At 43.7% G+C, this 14,541-nt stretch overlaps 1 protein-coding gene and 1 pseudogene across 1 annotated transcript; one reads left to right on the top strand and one right to left on the bottom strand.

The window, feature by feature from the left end:
* Positions 1-4,648: 4,648 nt before the first annotated feature.
* Positions 4,649-9,867, top strand: LOC119346081. Its single transcript, XM_037615805.1, has 5 exons — positions 4,649-5,335; positions 6,095-6,212; positions 7,489-7,841; positions 7,923-8,021; positions 8,342-9,867. The coding sequence occupies exons 1-5, from the start codon at positions 4,659-4,661 to the stop codon at positions 9,555-9,557; spliced, it is 2,463 nt and encodes an 820-aa protein (XP_037471702.1). The 5' UTR covers positions 4,649-4,658; the 3' UTR covers positions 9,558-9,867.
* Positions 9,868-11,129: 1,262 nt separating this feature from the next.
* Positions 11,130-14,452, bottom strand: LOC119346083 (annotated as a pseudogene).
* Between the last annotated feature and the right edge of the window lie 89 nt (positions 14,453-14,541).

Here is a 14,541-nt window from a genome sequence, read left to right as displayed (position 1 = left end):
CGGTCGCGGCCGCCGCCTCCGCCGCCCGGCGCCGCCGCGCCTCGCTGGAACGCGCCGCCCCGCCTTGCCGTGCATCGCCCCGCGCCGCGGCCTCGTGCCCCTGCCAGCGCCCGTCCCTCCGCGCCTCGTTCGGCCAACGCCTCGCCGCCGCTCCTCCGTCGGATCCCGTCGCCCCCGTCGCCGAAGCCTCTCGCCAGCGCTCCCACGGCCTCGCTGCCCTCGTCTCCGGTGAGGTCGGGCCGGTTGGATGAGATCCACCGGTCCCGCCAACCAAACGCCCCGCCGTCCCGCTCCACTCCGTCCCGGGATCTCCCTGTCCAATTTTCGCGGAGGTGAAATTCCACTAAGTCCCCGAATCTGTGACTTTATCATGCCATGTTCATCGCATCATATCTCCATGCATACTGCTCCGTTTCGTGCGTGTAATATGTAAAATTGTTCGCCTCAACGAGTACTTCATTTCATTCCATTGCATCATGTTCATTTGAGCTCATCTTGATGCCTGAATCATCATTGCAAGTGTGCTTCATAATGTTTTCTGCTGTCTGTTAACAGAACATGCACATTTGTCATTTTTACCATGATTGATGTGTGCATCTTATGTATTTGAGCCCTACATGTGTTTTGAACTATGCCATGCCATCTTTACAGGGGTGTATGCCATGTATTTTTGTGATCAATGTGGTGACTAGAACAAGCATGCAAACTAGGCTTCGTGATGTTGCTGATTTTAGTCCCTGTTTTGCTGTTATTTTGATGCCATGTAAACATGATGCTACAGAGAGATCCATGCATATTTTGTGATAGTTCAGTAAGGTTGTTTCGAACATATGGTTGTTCTCTATCCATTAATGCCCCTGCTTGCAATTATGGAGTAGTCTAGCATGTCATTTTCGTGCTCTACTTTTGCTCCAAATTGTTTCCTGGCGGATTGTTTACATGCTATTCAATTTTGCCAAGGTTGTTGTAGTTGATCCTTGCATGCTATGAACTTGTTCTTGCCTTGGTTTGTTTCACAAACATGTCTTCTTGCTGATGCTATGCTTATCTTGTCATGCAATGACTTGTGGTGAGTGAATCGAGCTTGTTAAGTAGGGTACTTGCTGTTACTGTTTTGCTATGCTGAATCTGTTATTTCGTGATGCTATGTAAACCTGCTGCTACAAATCATTCTATGCATAATCTGGAGATGTTCACTAAGGGTGTTTTGTTCTACATGTGATGCTCTATCCATCCATGCCCCTGGTTGCATTTATAGCATGCTGTAGCTTGTTGTTATCTTGCTCTCAAGTTGCTAAATAATGTTGCTGTCAGCCTGTTAACATTAAGTTCAGTTGTTGCCATGATTGTTGTTAGTGATCCATGCACCCTATGAACTTGCTCTTGCCATGCTTAGCTTCATAAATATGTCTACTTACTGTTGGTTGCCTTGCCATGCCATGTATTGCTCTGTGGTGAGTGGTACAAGCTCATCTACATGCCTACTTATTGTTGTTCCTGCCATGTTTGAATCTGTAATATAACTTGCCATGTTTACATGGGTGCCATCATATTTTCTGCTCCTTTTTGGCTCATGCTCAGTAAAGGACTTTTGTTCTATGGGTTTAGTAGATTCATGCCATGCATTTGTTTGCCATGATAAGATCCTGTAACATGTTGTTTGATAGCTCTGAACATTGCAACCTGATATTATTTTCTGCAAAGTTTGAATTGTTATTATTTGCAATCTTGCCATGTGTGTTTGAGCATGTTCTAGTGATTTCTAGAGATAGCTCAGTGTTCATGTTTTGTTATGCTTTACCTGTACATCATGTCCATGTATTTTGTTATCATGTTGAGCTGCTGTAGCATATTGTTTTGATGCGTGCAATATGCATAGTTACTGTTTTGGACAGATTGTGGCTATAACTTGTATAGTGTGTGAGTGTTGAACCGTTGCTCCATTTTGAGTGTGCTCTATATGAAACTTGCTTGATTTTGCATGTAGTTTCATATTATCATGTTGCATCCTTGTTTTATGGTGTTTGCTTCATATAGCCTTGCCATGCATCATACGTGTTTGTGCATCATGTCATGTTCATGTGTGGTGTGTTTACTATGTTGTGTGTTTCTTCTCGATAGTTCCCGTTTCATTGCGATCGTGAGGATTCGTTCGTCTACGCTTGGTTCGTCTTCGTGGCTTCATCTTCTTTATGGCCTCGTTCTTCTTCCTCGCGGGATTTCAGGCAAGATGACCGCTACCCTGGATCTCATTACTATCATTGCTATGCTAGTTGCTTCGTTCTATCGCTATGCTGCGCTACCTATCACCTGTTTATCAAGCCTCCCTAATTGCCATGTCAGCCTCTAATCTTTGACACCTTTCCTATGCAAACCGTTGTTTGGCTATGTTACCGCTTTGCTCAGCCCCTCTTATAACGTTGCTAGTTGCAAGTGAAGTTGAAGATTGCTCCATGGCGGACAGGATTTTGTTGGGATATCACAATATCTCTTATATTATTAATGCATCTATATACTTGGTAAAGAGTGGAAGACTCGGCCTTATGCCTGGTGTTTTGTTCCACTCTTGCCGCCATAGTTTCCGTCATACCGGTGTTATGTTCCCGGATTTTGCGTTCCTTACGCGGTCGGGTGATTTATGGGACCCCCTTGACAGTTCGCTTTGAATAAAACTCCTCCAGCAAGGCCCGACCTTGGTTTTACCATTTGCCTCACCACCACATACCTTTCCCTTGGGTCGGCCAACCCGAGTGTCATCTTTATTTTAGCCCCCCCAGGCCAATGCTTGTCTAAGTGTTGGTCCAAACCGAGCGATGTCCGGCGCCCCCTGGGTAACCAGGGTCTATGCCAACCCGATGTCTGGCTCATCCGGTGTGCCCTGAGAACGAGATATGTGCAGCTCCTATCGGGATTTGTCGGCACAACGGGAAGCTTTGCTGGTCTTGTTTTACCATTGTCGAAATGTCTTGTAAACCGGGATTTCAAGTCTGATCGGGTCTTCCTGGGAGAAGGTATATCCTTCGTTGATCGCGAGAGCTTGTCGTGGGCTAAGTTGGGACACCCCTGCAGGGTATAATCTTTCGAAAGCCGTGCCTGCAGTTATAGGCAGATGGGAATTTGTTAATATCCGGTTGTAGATAACTTGACACCAGATCCGAATTAAAACGCATCAACCGTGTGTGTAGCCGTGATGGTCTCTTCTCGGCGGAGTCCGGGAAGTGAACACGGTTTTGGGTTATGTTTGACGTAAGTAGGAGTTCAGGATCACTTCTTGATCATTGCTAGCTTCACGACCGTTCCGCTTGCTCTCTTCTCGCTCTTATTTGCGCATGTTAGCCACCATATCATGCTTAGTCGTTGCTGCAACCTCATCACTTTACCCCTTCCTTTCCCATTACGCTTTGCTAGTCTTGATACCCATGGTAATGGGATTGCTGAGTCCTCGTGGCTCACAATTTACTACAACAACAGTTGCAGGTACAGGTTATGCGATGATCAGGACGCGAGAGCGATGTTTGCTTGTTTAGAGTTCTTCTTCTGCTTCTTCTTCGATCAGGGGATAGGTTCCAGGTCGGCAGCCTGGGCTAGCAAGGTGGATGTCGTTTGAGTTTCTGTTTGTGTTTCATTCGTAGTCGGATGATGCTCTTATGTAAGATGATGTTGTATTCGTGTGGCATTGTATGCCTTATGTATGTATCCCCATCTATTATGTAATGTTGATGTAATGATATCTACCTTGCAAAAGCGTTTCAATATGCGGGTCTATCCTTCGTGGGACCTTCGAGTTCCTTTTGGATAGGACCGCATATTGGGCGTGACAGAGTGCTTTCACTAGTTTAGTTGTAAATCTATATCTATATCTATATCTATACCTAATAATATTAAAGGGAGAATTGTTTCTCTATTTTTTTGTCAAAGGTTTTTTTTAGGTAACTTCGTACGTCGTGCTTAGCGATTGAACAACAGTTTTATCGATCGAAAGATATGGAATGTCAGTTTTTTTTGAGAAAAATTTGGAATGTCAGTTTTGACTACGACACCTGCAAACAGGCCGGCCCAATAAAGAACACCAGTTTTAACTACAACACTTGCAAACGTGCCGGCCCAATTTATAAGCTTGGAAAGAAATATAAAAAATCAAATGGCAATAGTGGGAATCGAACTCGCTACCTCACGCTGGATAGTAGTGAGGCTAATCACCCAAGCTAACAACAACAGATGACTAAGAAGCACCACTGACAATAATTATTCAGAAAATCGAACAAATGTTTGAAAGCCGTAGACAAATTTCAAAAATGTAAAAATAGTCTGAGTTTTTCTGAAAAATATGTACACAAACTAAAAATGTAAAGAGTTTTTCAAATTATGGAAAGACGTAGAATTCTGAACTATTGTTTTTGAAATGCGAAAATTTTATTTTCAAAAAATAAACTGCACACTGAACAATTTCTCGGTATACGGTTATTAAATAAATGCAACGCACGGGCATGTTTGCTAGTAACTGTTAAAAGAAAAAGAAAACTATTTTGTTGTAATTTGCTGTACATCTGTATCAGGGCTCCAACCTCCGAAACAACCCACGAGGAGCTGAGACGGCGGCGAGGGTTTAGGCATCCCCTCCCACACACAGAAACAGAGCCGCCGCCAAACCCCGGGAAATGGCGGCCTCCCGCTTCCTGACGCTCCTCCGCCGCCGCCGCTCCATCCTCAACCCATCCCTCCTCTACCGCCGCCTCGCCTTCTCCTCCTCTCCCCCGCCCCCCTCACCGGAGAGCCCCTCGGCCCCCTCCTCCTCGAAGCCCCCCTCCCTCTCCGCCCGCCTCTCCTTCGTCTTCGACCAGCTCGACGCGCTCGACCGCAACCGCTCCTCCGACCTCTCCGCCCGCGACGCCGCCCTGCGCCGCATCCAGTCCTGGCGCCTCCCGGCCCCGCCCCCGCCCGATGCGCCCTTGCCCCCGCCCCCGCCCCCGCCCAGGCCGGAGCCGGGCGGCCAGCCAGAGAGGCATGTCGAGGCGGCGGCGACGGCGACGGTCGGACAGGAGGTGGCGGCGGAGGGGCTGGAGAGTATGAGCGTCGCGGATGTGCTGCGGAGGGAGGTGGAGCTGGTCCACCCCTGGCCCGAATGGATCGAGCTCATGGAGCGGCTCGCGCAGCAGAGGTACTTCGACCTCGGGGGAGGGTCGGGCGGCGCCGACCAGGAGTCCCGTCTCGCCGCGGCGGTGCCCATGGATCTCTCAGAGGTCGCCGAGGAGTCCGGCTTCGATTTCTCCAGAGACTGGACCACTGTCAAGAACGCCTGCATGAACTTCGGCCGTGACCGGTTCGACATCCTCAAGTACGCTCCCCGCTCACTTAATTGGCTTATCAATGGATTGTTTGACGAAAACACTTTGGCATGAATGTGAGAGTTGAATGTCTCTTAGACTTGTAAAGGGCCTGCCGCCGAAATGCCTAGGCAGGTTCAGAGGATGATAGACATCAGGGATGCTTGCTTCTGTTAGTGTTTGGTATAATTTGATACAATACTTCTGTTTATATAATCTAGTATTGGTATTAACGACTCGAAAAAAAAGTATTAGTATTAAGGAATAATAACTGAATACTACCACAAAGGTTTACATCTGTAAAGTTCCATTGCTTTAAGTTTAGAATTATGAATTATTCTTGCTGGAATTATTTTGTCGCGCATAGGATTCACCTTTTGTGTACTCAAATTACATTTTTGTTCCATTAAATACATTTCTTGTTAAAGCAGTGAAATGCAGATAAAACTATTATACATGAAGTCAGAAATTCATGGATGCTGTGCACATTAGTATACTTCTGATCATTGCAACACTTCTTTCTGGATGCAAAAAAATTGCTAGCACTATCAGAAACTATGATATATACTGCTAGCCTAAAGCACATGATAGCAGAGGGCAATTATAATGTATTCGAAAACAGTGAATACTATGCATACAGATTTTGTCATTACGATTCAAGTAAAAAAAAACACTGCAGACAAACTGGTATTCGTGTCAAAAGGTATATATTGTACTCCAACAGATATTTATGTAATAGAAATTATGTTAACAGTTCCTTAATTATGCAGGCCGTTGCCTAGGAAGGATCTTCAAGTATTGGTTGGCCATGGGTGCCCCAGCATGGATCCAAAAGTTGTGTTTTCTGCGAAGCTGATAAGGAAACTGGTCCACCTTGACGAGGGTGATGTAAGTTGCAGCTAAACTCAAGTTTATTCTCCGCAGCCCACATGTTTTCATTTCACTACGTTATGTTCTAGATGAGGGATGAAAAACAGAAAAACAAAATAGGTGAGGATCACTTCCTTTCTTGATTGTATGTAGTCACTATTTGAGTGATCTGTAGATATTTGTAAGGTTATAAAAGGTATATTTGTGCTCACCTAGGCGTGCATAGGTTATTTGAGGCATCGGAATGCTGCATCTTGGTATTAAGGGAAGGTTTAGGCCGCAGGTAAGGAATTGACCTATTGGATGACAAGTCGTGGTCTCTCTGGCGAGGGATCAACCTTCTCTGGTTTAAAAATCACCCTCTCCGATGAGTATTCACGCTTCTCTGAAGGAAAATCACCCTCTTCTGCAATGAATCGAGCTCTGCCAAGCCCATCGCTGTTACTACAGGGAAGGAGAGAGATAGAATAAAAACCGCAGTTTCTGGTGTTCTTTCCCAGATCTGCTTTAATAAGCATATACGTGCCTTTCTAGTGGTTTAATGTGCTGGGTTAGCCCATAGTGCCCAATTTTCTGTTTCCCTCCTTTTTTTTACATTTACGCATGTGCTTCAAGCTGTTGCTCCCCCTAGGTGGCGGCAAAACACTCCCCTAGCGCCTTTTTGAACATTGGATATGTGTAGTTTCTCACTTTGAACAATGGCATATGCACAGTAGTCACGACACTTTGGTACATCAATTTGTTGATTTGCAAATTATTTACTTACCTGACCACAACGTGCCTTCTGGCTTACTATCTATTTCCAACTCCTTATTTGCTACTATGTTTATGTAAATGGTTGCTGCTATTGTTATGATAGTTTATTGCCTTTCTTGATTTTATTAAAGATTAACACAACATTCACTGGCGTGATAGGTCTGCGTTTTGTAGCAATAGGAGTAAATAGCCGCAATTGTATATGTATTTAGACTTTTTCAACATGCCACTTAATTTTCTTGTTAATATGTACTCCCTCCGTTCCAAAATAGATGGCCCAACTTTGTACTAACTTAGTATAAAGTTAGTACAAAGTTGAGCCATCTATTTTGGAACGGAGTATTTGCATAACAGAGGTGACTGTTACATACCCACAACTAATTACCAATACATCTCTCAACAGTTTGGTTCGGCGTTCAGTTCCTCGTTTCTTATGGACTCCTACTGACTGCTATATAAACATGAAAGATGAAAATACACTAGAAAGACCAGGCAAGGTGTAATCTTCTCATTTCTTTATTTTGCTCCTGATTTGCAGGTGTGCAGTAAGTGTAATTTGCGAAATTCATGCTCAAGAGGCTATATCCTTACACGTAAAGAAGATGAAGCTCGGACTCTTGATGTTATGCGTATTTTATTGGTCTATGGTTTTGATCATATAAAGGGGACTGTGGAGAACAAACCACTTCTCAAACTGAAATCCGTGAAGACCGTCGTTCGGAAATTAATACATGAGATTGCCAAGCTGAGTGCTGTTCCTATTGACCCCAATCTTCCACCCCCTGTAATCAGGAAGTTGCCACCTAAGGTGAAGCAACCGCCTCCACCACCAAAGAGACGAGTTGGACGTGATGACGTAGAGATGAAGAAAGGAGACTGGCTCTGCCCAAAGTACATTAACCTGTCTCACCTGTAATTTATAGAATGTTGACTTCAGGAGCGATTCTTATTTTCTGAAGTATGTGGTTGCAGGTGTGACTTCATGAACTTTGCTAAAAATACAATTTGCTTGCAGTGTGATGCTAAGCGTCCCAAAAGGCAACTTCTACCTGGAGAGTGGGAGTGTCCTCGGTTAGCTTACTTACCACAGATTTATTTGGTCTATTTTTTGAACTTATACACAGCAGTTTCCTAGTATGCCTCATATTTATCACATCCATGTTTGTTATCTGTCTAAGAACACGCCTGTGAATAATAGCTTGGTATCTGATTATCTTTCTTCATTATTTATGTCGAATACGTTTCTCTGTGCTGTCATTTGTTTCTCAAGAGGCAATTAGTTAATAGTTATGCAAACAAGGAACGATAAAGGAAACAGTGCACATTTGAACCATTCATGAATAAAATTGTGATAATTTGTCATCCTTACACATTTTTCTATCAATATCTAGGTGCAATTTTTTGAACTACAGACGGAACATGTCATGTTTCCATTGTGAACATAACCGTCCTCCAGATGAATACACCAACAGCCAAATGGAAGAATATCAATCTGCACCGCGGAAACGGTTGGAAAGACCAGCTCGCAAGCCTGACGTTTCTAATGCGTGGAACTTTGACTTTGATGATAATGAATCGGATGGTGCTGATGTTGCAGCATTTGAGTTTGCTGATTCATCCAAAGTCAGGGAGAGCTCATCTGTGGACAACTCATATAGAGATAATACAAAGGGTTCTGAGGCCGAGAAATTCTTTGGAATGGATGAACCAAGGAGCGAGGGAAGAGAGAGAAAGTTCAGTGGAAGAGACAACTTGAACTCATCTAGAGTTGGTTTTGATGATTTTGATGACGAAGAGGACGATATTGACAGTTACGAGCTTGATTTGTCAAAAGGTGGTCAGACAGGTGGTGTGTCGAGGGTGAGTTATTCTGACCTTGAGAATGCTTCTTCTGATTCAGAAGACTTGAACGAATTTGCTCACAGTAGAAATTCCAATTACGGGGCAAAGGATGAAGCAACAGGTTCAGCTGACGATGATGAATTTGATGAACCCTCCCTAAGATCTAGTCATATTGCTGATTCTTGGCAGAAAACCAGAGGTTGGAGCGGTTCGAACAACCGCAGAAGCGCATCTTTTGGCTCAGAGAGTAATGATGGGGTTATTTCTGATTTTGATGAGGATGTTGACAATGGTTTTAGATCTAAACAAAGGCGTAAACAGGGAGGCCGTGAAACAGTTCCTGATATGGACTCTGACATGGATGATGAGTTACAGTCAGATGATAGGAGGAACAGGTCCTCCACAAATTTCAGAGGAAACTTCCCTGCCAGAACCTCTAACTTAAATAGTAGAAGCGCTAGTGGGGACCGTTATGGTAGGACAAGAGGCAACGATCAGTTCAGGAGTGTTGATGTGCATGATGGTGGGTCGCCCTTTGATAGGAATCGCAGAGGAAGGGGTAATCAGCAAGATCATGGCTCAAGAGGTTCACAAAGAAATGCAGGAAGAAATTGGGATAATAGTAGTGAGTTTGATCGCAGAGGGAGGGGTAATCAGCAAGATCATGGCTCAAGAGGTTCGCAAAGAAATGAAAGAAGAAGCTGGGATAGAAGTAGTGAGTTTGATGGCAGTGACAGGCCCCTCAGGCGTTCTAATAGAAGGTAAGAATATGGCAATGCAAGTGGCAGCATAAGCATCGAAAGTGTGGACAGTGTGCCCAAAATTCTTGGATTCAGAACTGGATTGATGGCACTGGATCCTGAGACCCTGCCGATAAGGGATGTTTTAGGAAGTGTTGATATTTCCAAGGCTCCAAGCTAGCCAACAGGTGGAGTGTTACATCATGGAATTTGGTATGTTCAGATTTTGTGAAAGAACTTTTTCCTTTTTTCTTCACCATTTACTGCCTCATAATCTTCTCAAGGAAGGGCCTAGAATGCAGCGAGAGAACATGCCTCCATGCATGTACGTTTAATATTTGTTGTATCAGTTTCTTCATCTTAAACATTATATATTCAAAGATAAGTTAGTAATGGAGTTCAATTGTCATCTGTGCAATGTGAAAAGTGAACTCATATATTTTCAGTAATGAATTTTCAGAAAATTTGTTCTGAAACTATTGACCTGTAAACTCCTGTCACAACATGGCTATTTGGTTCTGTCCTCTTGCATAATAGGCTCCCTTTTGTTCTCTAGATTAGGTTTGGTAGTCATTGGCTAGTTCATAACTTAATATCACTAATTTTGTTGTCACTCACTTGCTCAGCGCAGTTTGAATCTTGTTCCGTTCTTCAATACGCCTGCTGATCCCATTTGTAATTTGTATGTATCCTTGATGTATCAATCAGTTCTTGCATGTATTTTTTGACTGGAAGTTCTTTCATACAAGTAAACATCTATACCACTATATAGTGTATGAATAGCTTTGTATATATATCATTGGATGAAATTGATCCAATGGTCAGGATGCGGCAAATCCGACTGTTGCTGGCTGTTTGATTTACCATTCGTTACATCAAGTCCTGCCATGTGTAGTATCTGAAAGTTTTCATGATTAAGCTTAGTGCGCCTATTCTAATGGAGAATATAATTATCATCTGTACTACATTCACACACATGTACTCTATGCTAGACTCTTCCATGCATGCTCTTGATCCAATTATTTTTATCTCTTGAGGAAAGAGTTGCAATTTATATTTACCTTATGAATTTAGATATTTTTTCAAGAGGCAGCTAGAATTTCGGATTTAGTGTGTGTTTTACCAGTAGTTCTGTGTAAGCAAGCCTCATGGCCTAAACATTACCCTGTAAATGTAAAGTGTTCCTTTAGCACATCAAAGCATAGCGCCACCCCATCCCCCCTTCAGGCTCAGCAACTAGATTGGAGTAACCTATCTACAATAATTGTCACTTCTTCTCATGAGAATATGCAAATTTCCCTCGCACTTTGATTAGCCTTCTAAGAAAGCTAAATGTTGCACATACACCCTGGCCAAAAAGCCAGTAATTTCATAGTCATTTATCTACTTTTTCAGCAAATATTTGGTCTGCATATTACTCCCTCCGTTCCTAAATATTTGTCTTTTTAGATATTTCAAATGGACTACCACATACGGATGTATATAGACATATTTTAGAGTATAGATTCACTCATTTTGCTTCGTATGTAGTCACTTGTTGAAATCTCTAGAAAGACAAATATTTAGGAACGGAGGTAGTAGAAAATAACCGCATGCATTTAGCCTGGAATTTTATTTTCAGGAGTTTGTGCCTGCAATACTTGTACACTCCACAAGCTTCATGTCGACATAAAAAGGATAACGTAAACTAGCATGTGAAAGAGAATGAAACAGAAAACCACCCACACCATTTGCACGCGGAAATTCTCATGCTAGATTATACTCCATCAACTGGAATATCCTTATTCCTCTAAGTCGTCAGTTATTCTAGGATTCTAGAAGTGTTGTCTCTTCGGAGACAGCATGCTGCAGGCTTCTTTCCCTTGATTTATGTTCAAAACGGAGAAGAGCGTGCAACACATCCTTCATTGATGGCCGTACTGAAGGCTGTCCACCTGTACAGATCACACCTAGCGTAAACACTGCAAATGCATCTTCAGTGTTGGCTGGATCTCGAATGTCTTCATCAAGAAGATCAACTGACAGGCCATACTCTTGATACTGTCTCCATGCCCATTCTGCCAAGCAATACTCCAAGCCTCCATCATTTGCCACCCTCCCCGTTGTGAGCTTCAACAGGACCACTCCGAAGCTGTAGACGTCGACCTTCTCATTCACCTTAAGTCGGTATCCGTACTCTGCAAAAAAGCTGGTCTCCGGTTAGCGCATGGTACATCCTAAATATATACTAGTTTGAGTTCACATATCTATTTCTTACCTGGTGCCATGTAGCCAAAGGTACCGCCTATGGCAGAAATTGATGCTGGATCTCCGGTTTTGAGAAGAACCCGAGCAAGCCCAAAGTCGGCTAGCTTTGCTCTAAACTTGGGGTCTAGAAGGATATTAGCAGACTTGACATCACAGTGCACTATGGCAGGTGAACTATCATGGTGCATATAGCAGAGACCTCTTGCTGAGTCAATGGCAATTTGCAATCTGGTGGGCCAATCCAAAGGCACTAGTGAACCAACTATATCTCTGATGCAGTCACTTGTCTAAGCTACTGTTTTCCATGTACTCGTAAACAAGAAGCTTTGCCTCTGAGCTTGAGATGCAGCAGAGCAACTTGACAATATTTGTGTGTCGGATCTCGCCCAATATCTGGACCTCTGCAAGGAAGTCCTTCCCGAGCTTGTTATCAAGGTTCTGCCCGTTCCATATCTTTTTAACAGCCACCGTTCTACTACCACCTTCTCCATCCACAACACAAATTCGGTACACCTTGCCAGACCTGCCACTTCCAATCCAGTTCTACTCACATAGCCCGGAAAGAACATCGTTCTCTGTGAAATGCAGAGCATGGAACCGGGTCAGTTTCCATGATAGAGAACTCTTGACTATTCTTTTGCCTCTGTAATAGCAAGAAACCAGCAACAACCGAACCCACAAGCATTATACTGGCAAGAACGAAAAAGAGGGCTATAAGCCTCCTGGAGATATCATTGTTGGTTTTTGCTCTTGCCCTGCAGAATGGGAAATTTGGAATAGAATTATTCGATGAGATACAGAGGCCTGGATTGAAGAGGAAGCTTTGCTCATATGCTTTGTTTTGCAATGATGTTGGAATTTCCCCTGTGAGGTGATTCATGGAGAGGTTTAAAAAGTTCAAATTCAACTTATTGATATCTTTTGGGATCTCACCAGATAGTGCATTTGAGGAGAGGTCAGGGATGGTTAGCTCTGACATAAACCCAAACGCTGCAGGTATAGTACCAGATATCTGATTTCCACTTAGATTAAGTGCTTTGAGCTTCAGCACTCCAATTGTCATGGGTATTGATCCAGTAATTTGATTTCCAGAAAGGTCAAGCTCTGTTACCTGTGAAATGCCCGTTAAATCCCATGGAATTTGGCCGGAAAGCAAGTTATTTGCTGCCCTGAATCCTTTCATTTTGCCTGCTAAAGTTGGATTGGGACCAGAGAATCTATTGTTGCTCATCTCAAGACGTGAAAAGTTCCATGGTAGCTGGGTAGGAAAGGTCCCAGAGAAATTGTTGTTTTGGATCATAACTCTCGTTAGCTGATTTGTCACCATTGACCAGATGCTCTTGGGGAACTCTCCAGTAAAATGATTGTTGTATAGCATTAAATTGTTTAACAGATAGCAGCCGTCTAGCGATTCTGGAAGCTTTCCAGAAAAGTTATTGTTGAACACAACGATGTCATATAACTTCCTGTTGGAGCAAAGATCAGCTGGCAGCTCGCCCGAGAGGTTATTGTTGCAGACTTCAAGATTGCCTAGTGGCGAGTGCCTACCAAGCTCTGGTGGAAGAGAACCAGTTAACATGTTCTCAAAATAGCCGGATGTCTCTGAGATTCGGCAGCAACCCAATGCTTGGCGGTATTGACCCATGAAGTTGATTCGTGTAGAGGAACAACAGGGTAAGGTTGATGAGCTTACCAAAGTCATCTGGTATTGACCCTGTTAGATTGTTTGAGGACACATCAAGCTCCACCAAGTTTACGGCTGTGACACTGGATGAAATCTCGCCTGTCAAACCGTTGTTAAACATGTACAAGTACTGAAGCTTCTTATACTGCCATACCCATGTTGGAATTGTGCCTTGCAGCATATTATTTGTCACGGCCAAGAGGCTGAGCTCTGTGAGGCTTGATATGCTCTCAGGTATCTCACTTGTCATGTTCATACCCGACAGCCACAAGTATGTGAGGCATGTCAACTTGCCAAACTCAACTGGGAATGGAGCTGGCAGAAATGGATTGTCCGCCAGAGTCAGCATCTCGAGGTTGGCTAGATTGCTTATGTCCTGTACTGGATAGCTTCCATCAAACTGATCGGTGTCAAGGATCAGTGACTTGAGCTTTGGAAACCATCCAATGGATGGTGGGATTTCGCCCATGATGCAATTGCTTGATAAGTTGAGATGCGCTAGCTTTGCTGATAAACTGTTTATGTCAGCTGCGAGTTTCCCACCAAAGGCGTTGTTGGAAAGGTCCAGGTACTTCAGATTGGAGCAATTGTAAAGTATTGTAGGGAATGAAGTGGAGAAGTTGTTGTAGGAGAGGTCCAAGTAGGCAAGATTCTTGAGGAGGCAAAGGGACGGTGGGATTGGTTTCATAAGGGTTTGCTGTGGAAGGGAGATGGCAGTGACCTCACCTTTTGTGCATGCAAGTCCTCCCCATCTGCAGTGGTCAGAGGAAATGGAGTTCCATCTGCCAAGCACAGTTGAGCTCCCCCAGTATCTCTTGAGTCCCAGAAGGATTTGGTGTTCATCACTATACTGATTTGTGGACTCTGGGTAAGATTTGGGTAGTAGAGAAATCAGTGCAGTGAAGAACAGCAGGAAGCTAACACAGTAATTGTTAGCCATGTCTGCCGAAGCTTTGGGGTTGAAAAATCTCTTGCCAGCTTTGGGTGGAGAGGGGGCAATGCATGCTGGACACACCTTTTGCACTACTCTCTTGTCTCTTGACGTTGCTGCTTACTGGTCAAGATGTTCTCCTCCACA

This window comes from Triticum dicoccoides, unplaced genomic scaffold, assembly GCF_002162155.2.
Source record: "Triticum dicoccoides isolate Atlit2015 ecotype Zavitan unplaced genomic scaffold, WEW_v2.0 scaffold38583-4, whole genome shotgun sequence".
Taxonomy (NCBI): Eukaryota; Viridiplantae; Streptophyta; class Magnoliopsida; order Poales; family Poaceae; genus Triticum; species Triticum dicoccoides.
This window is presented reverse-complemented; position numbering and strand designations above follow the sequence as displayed.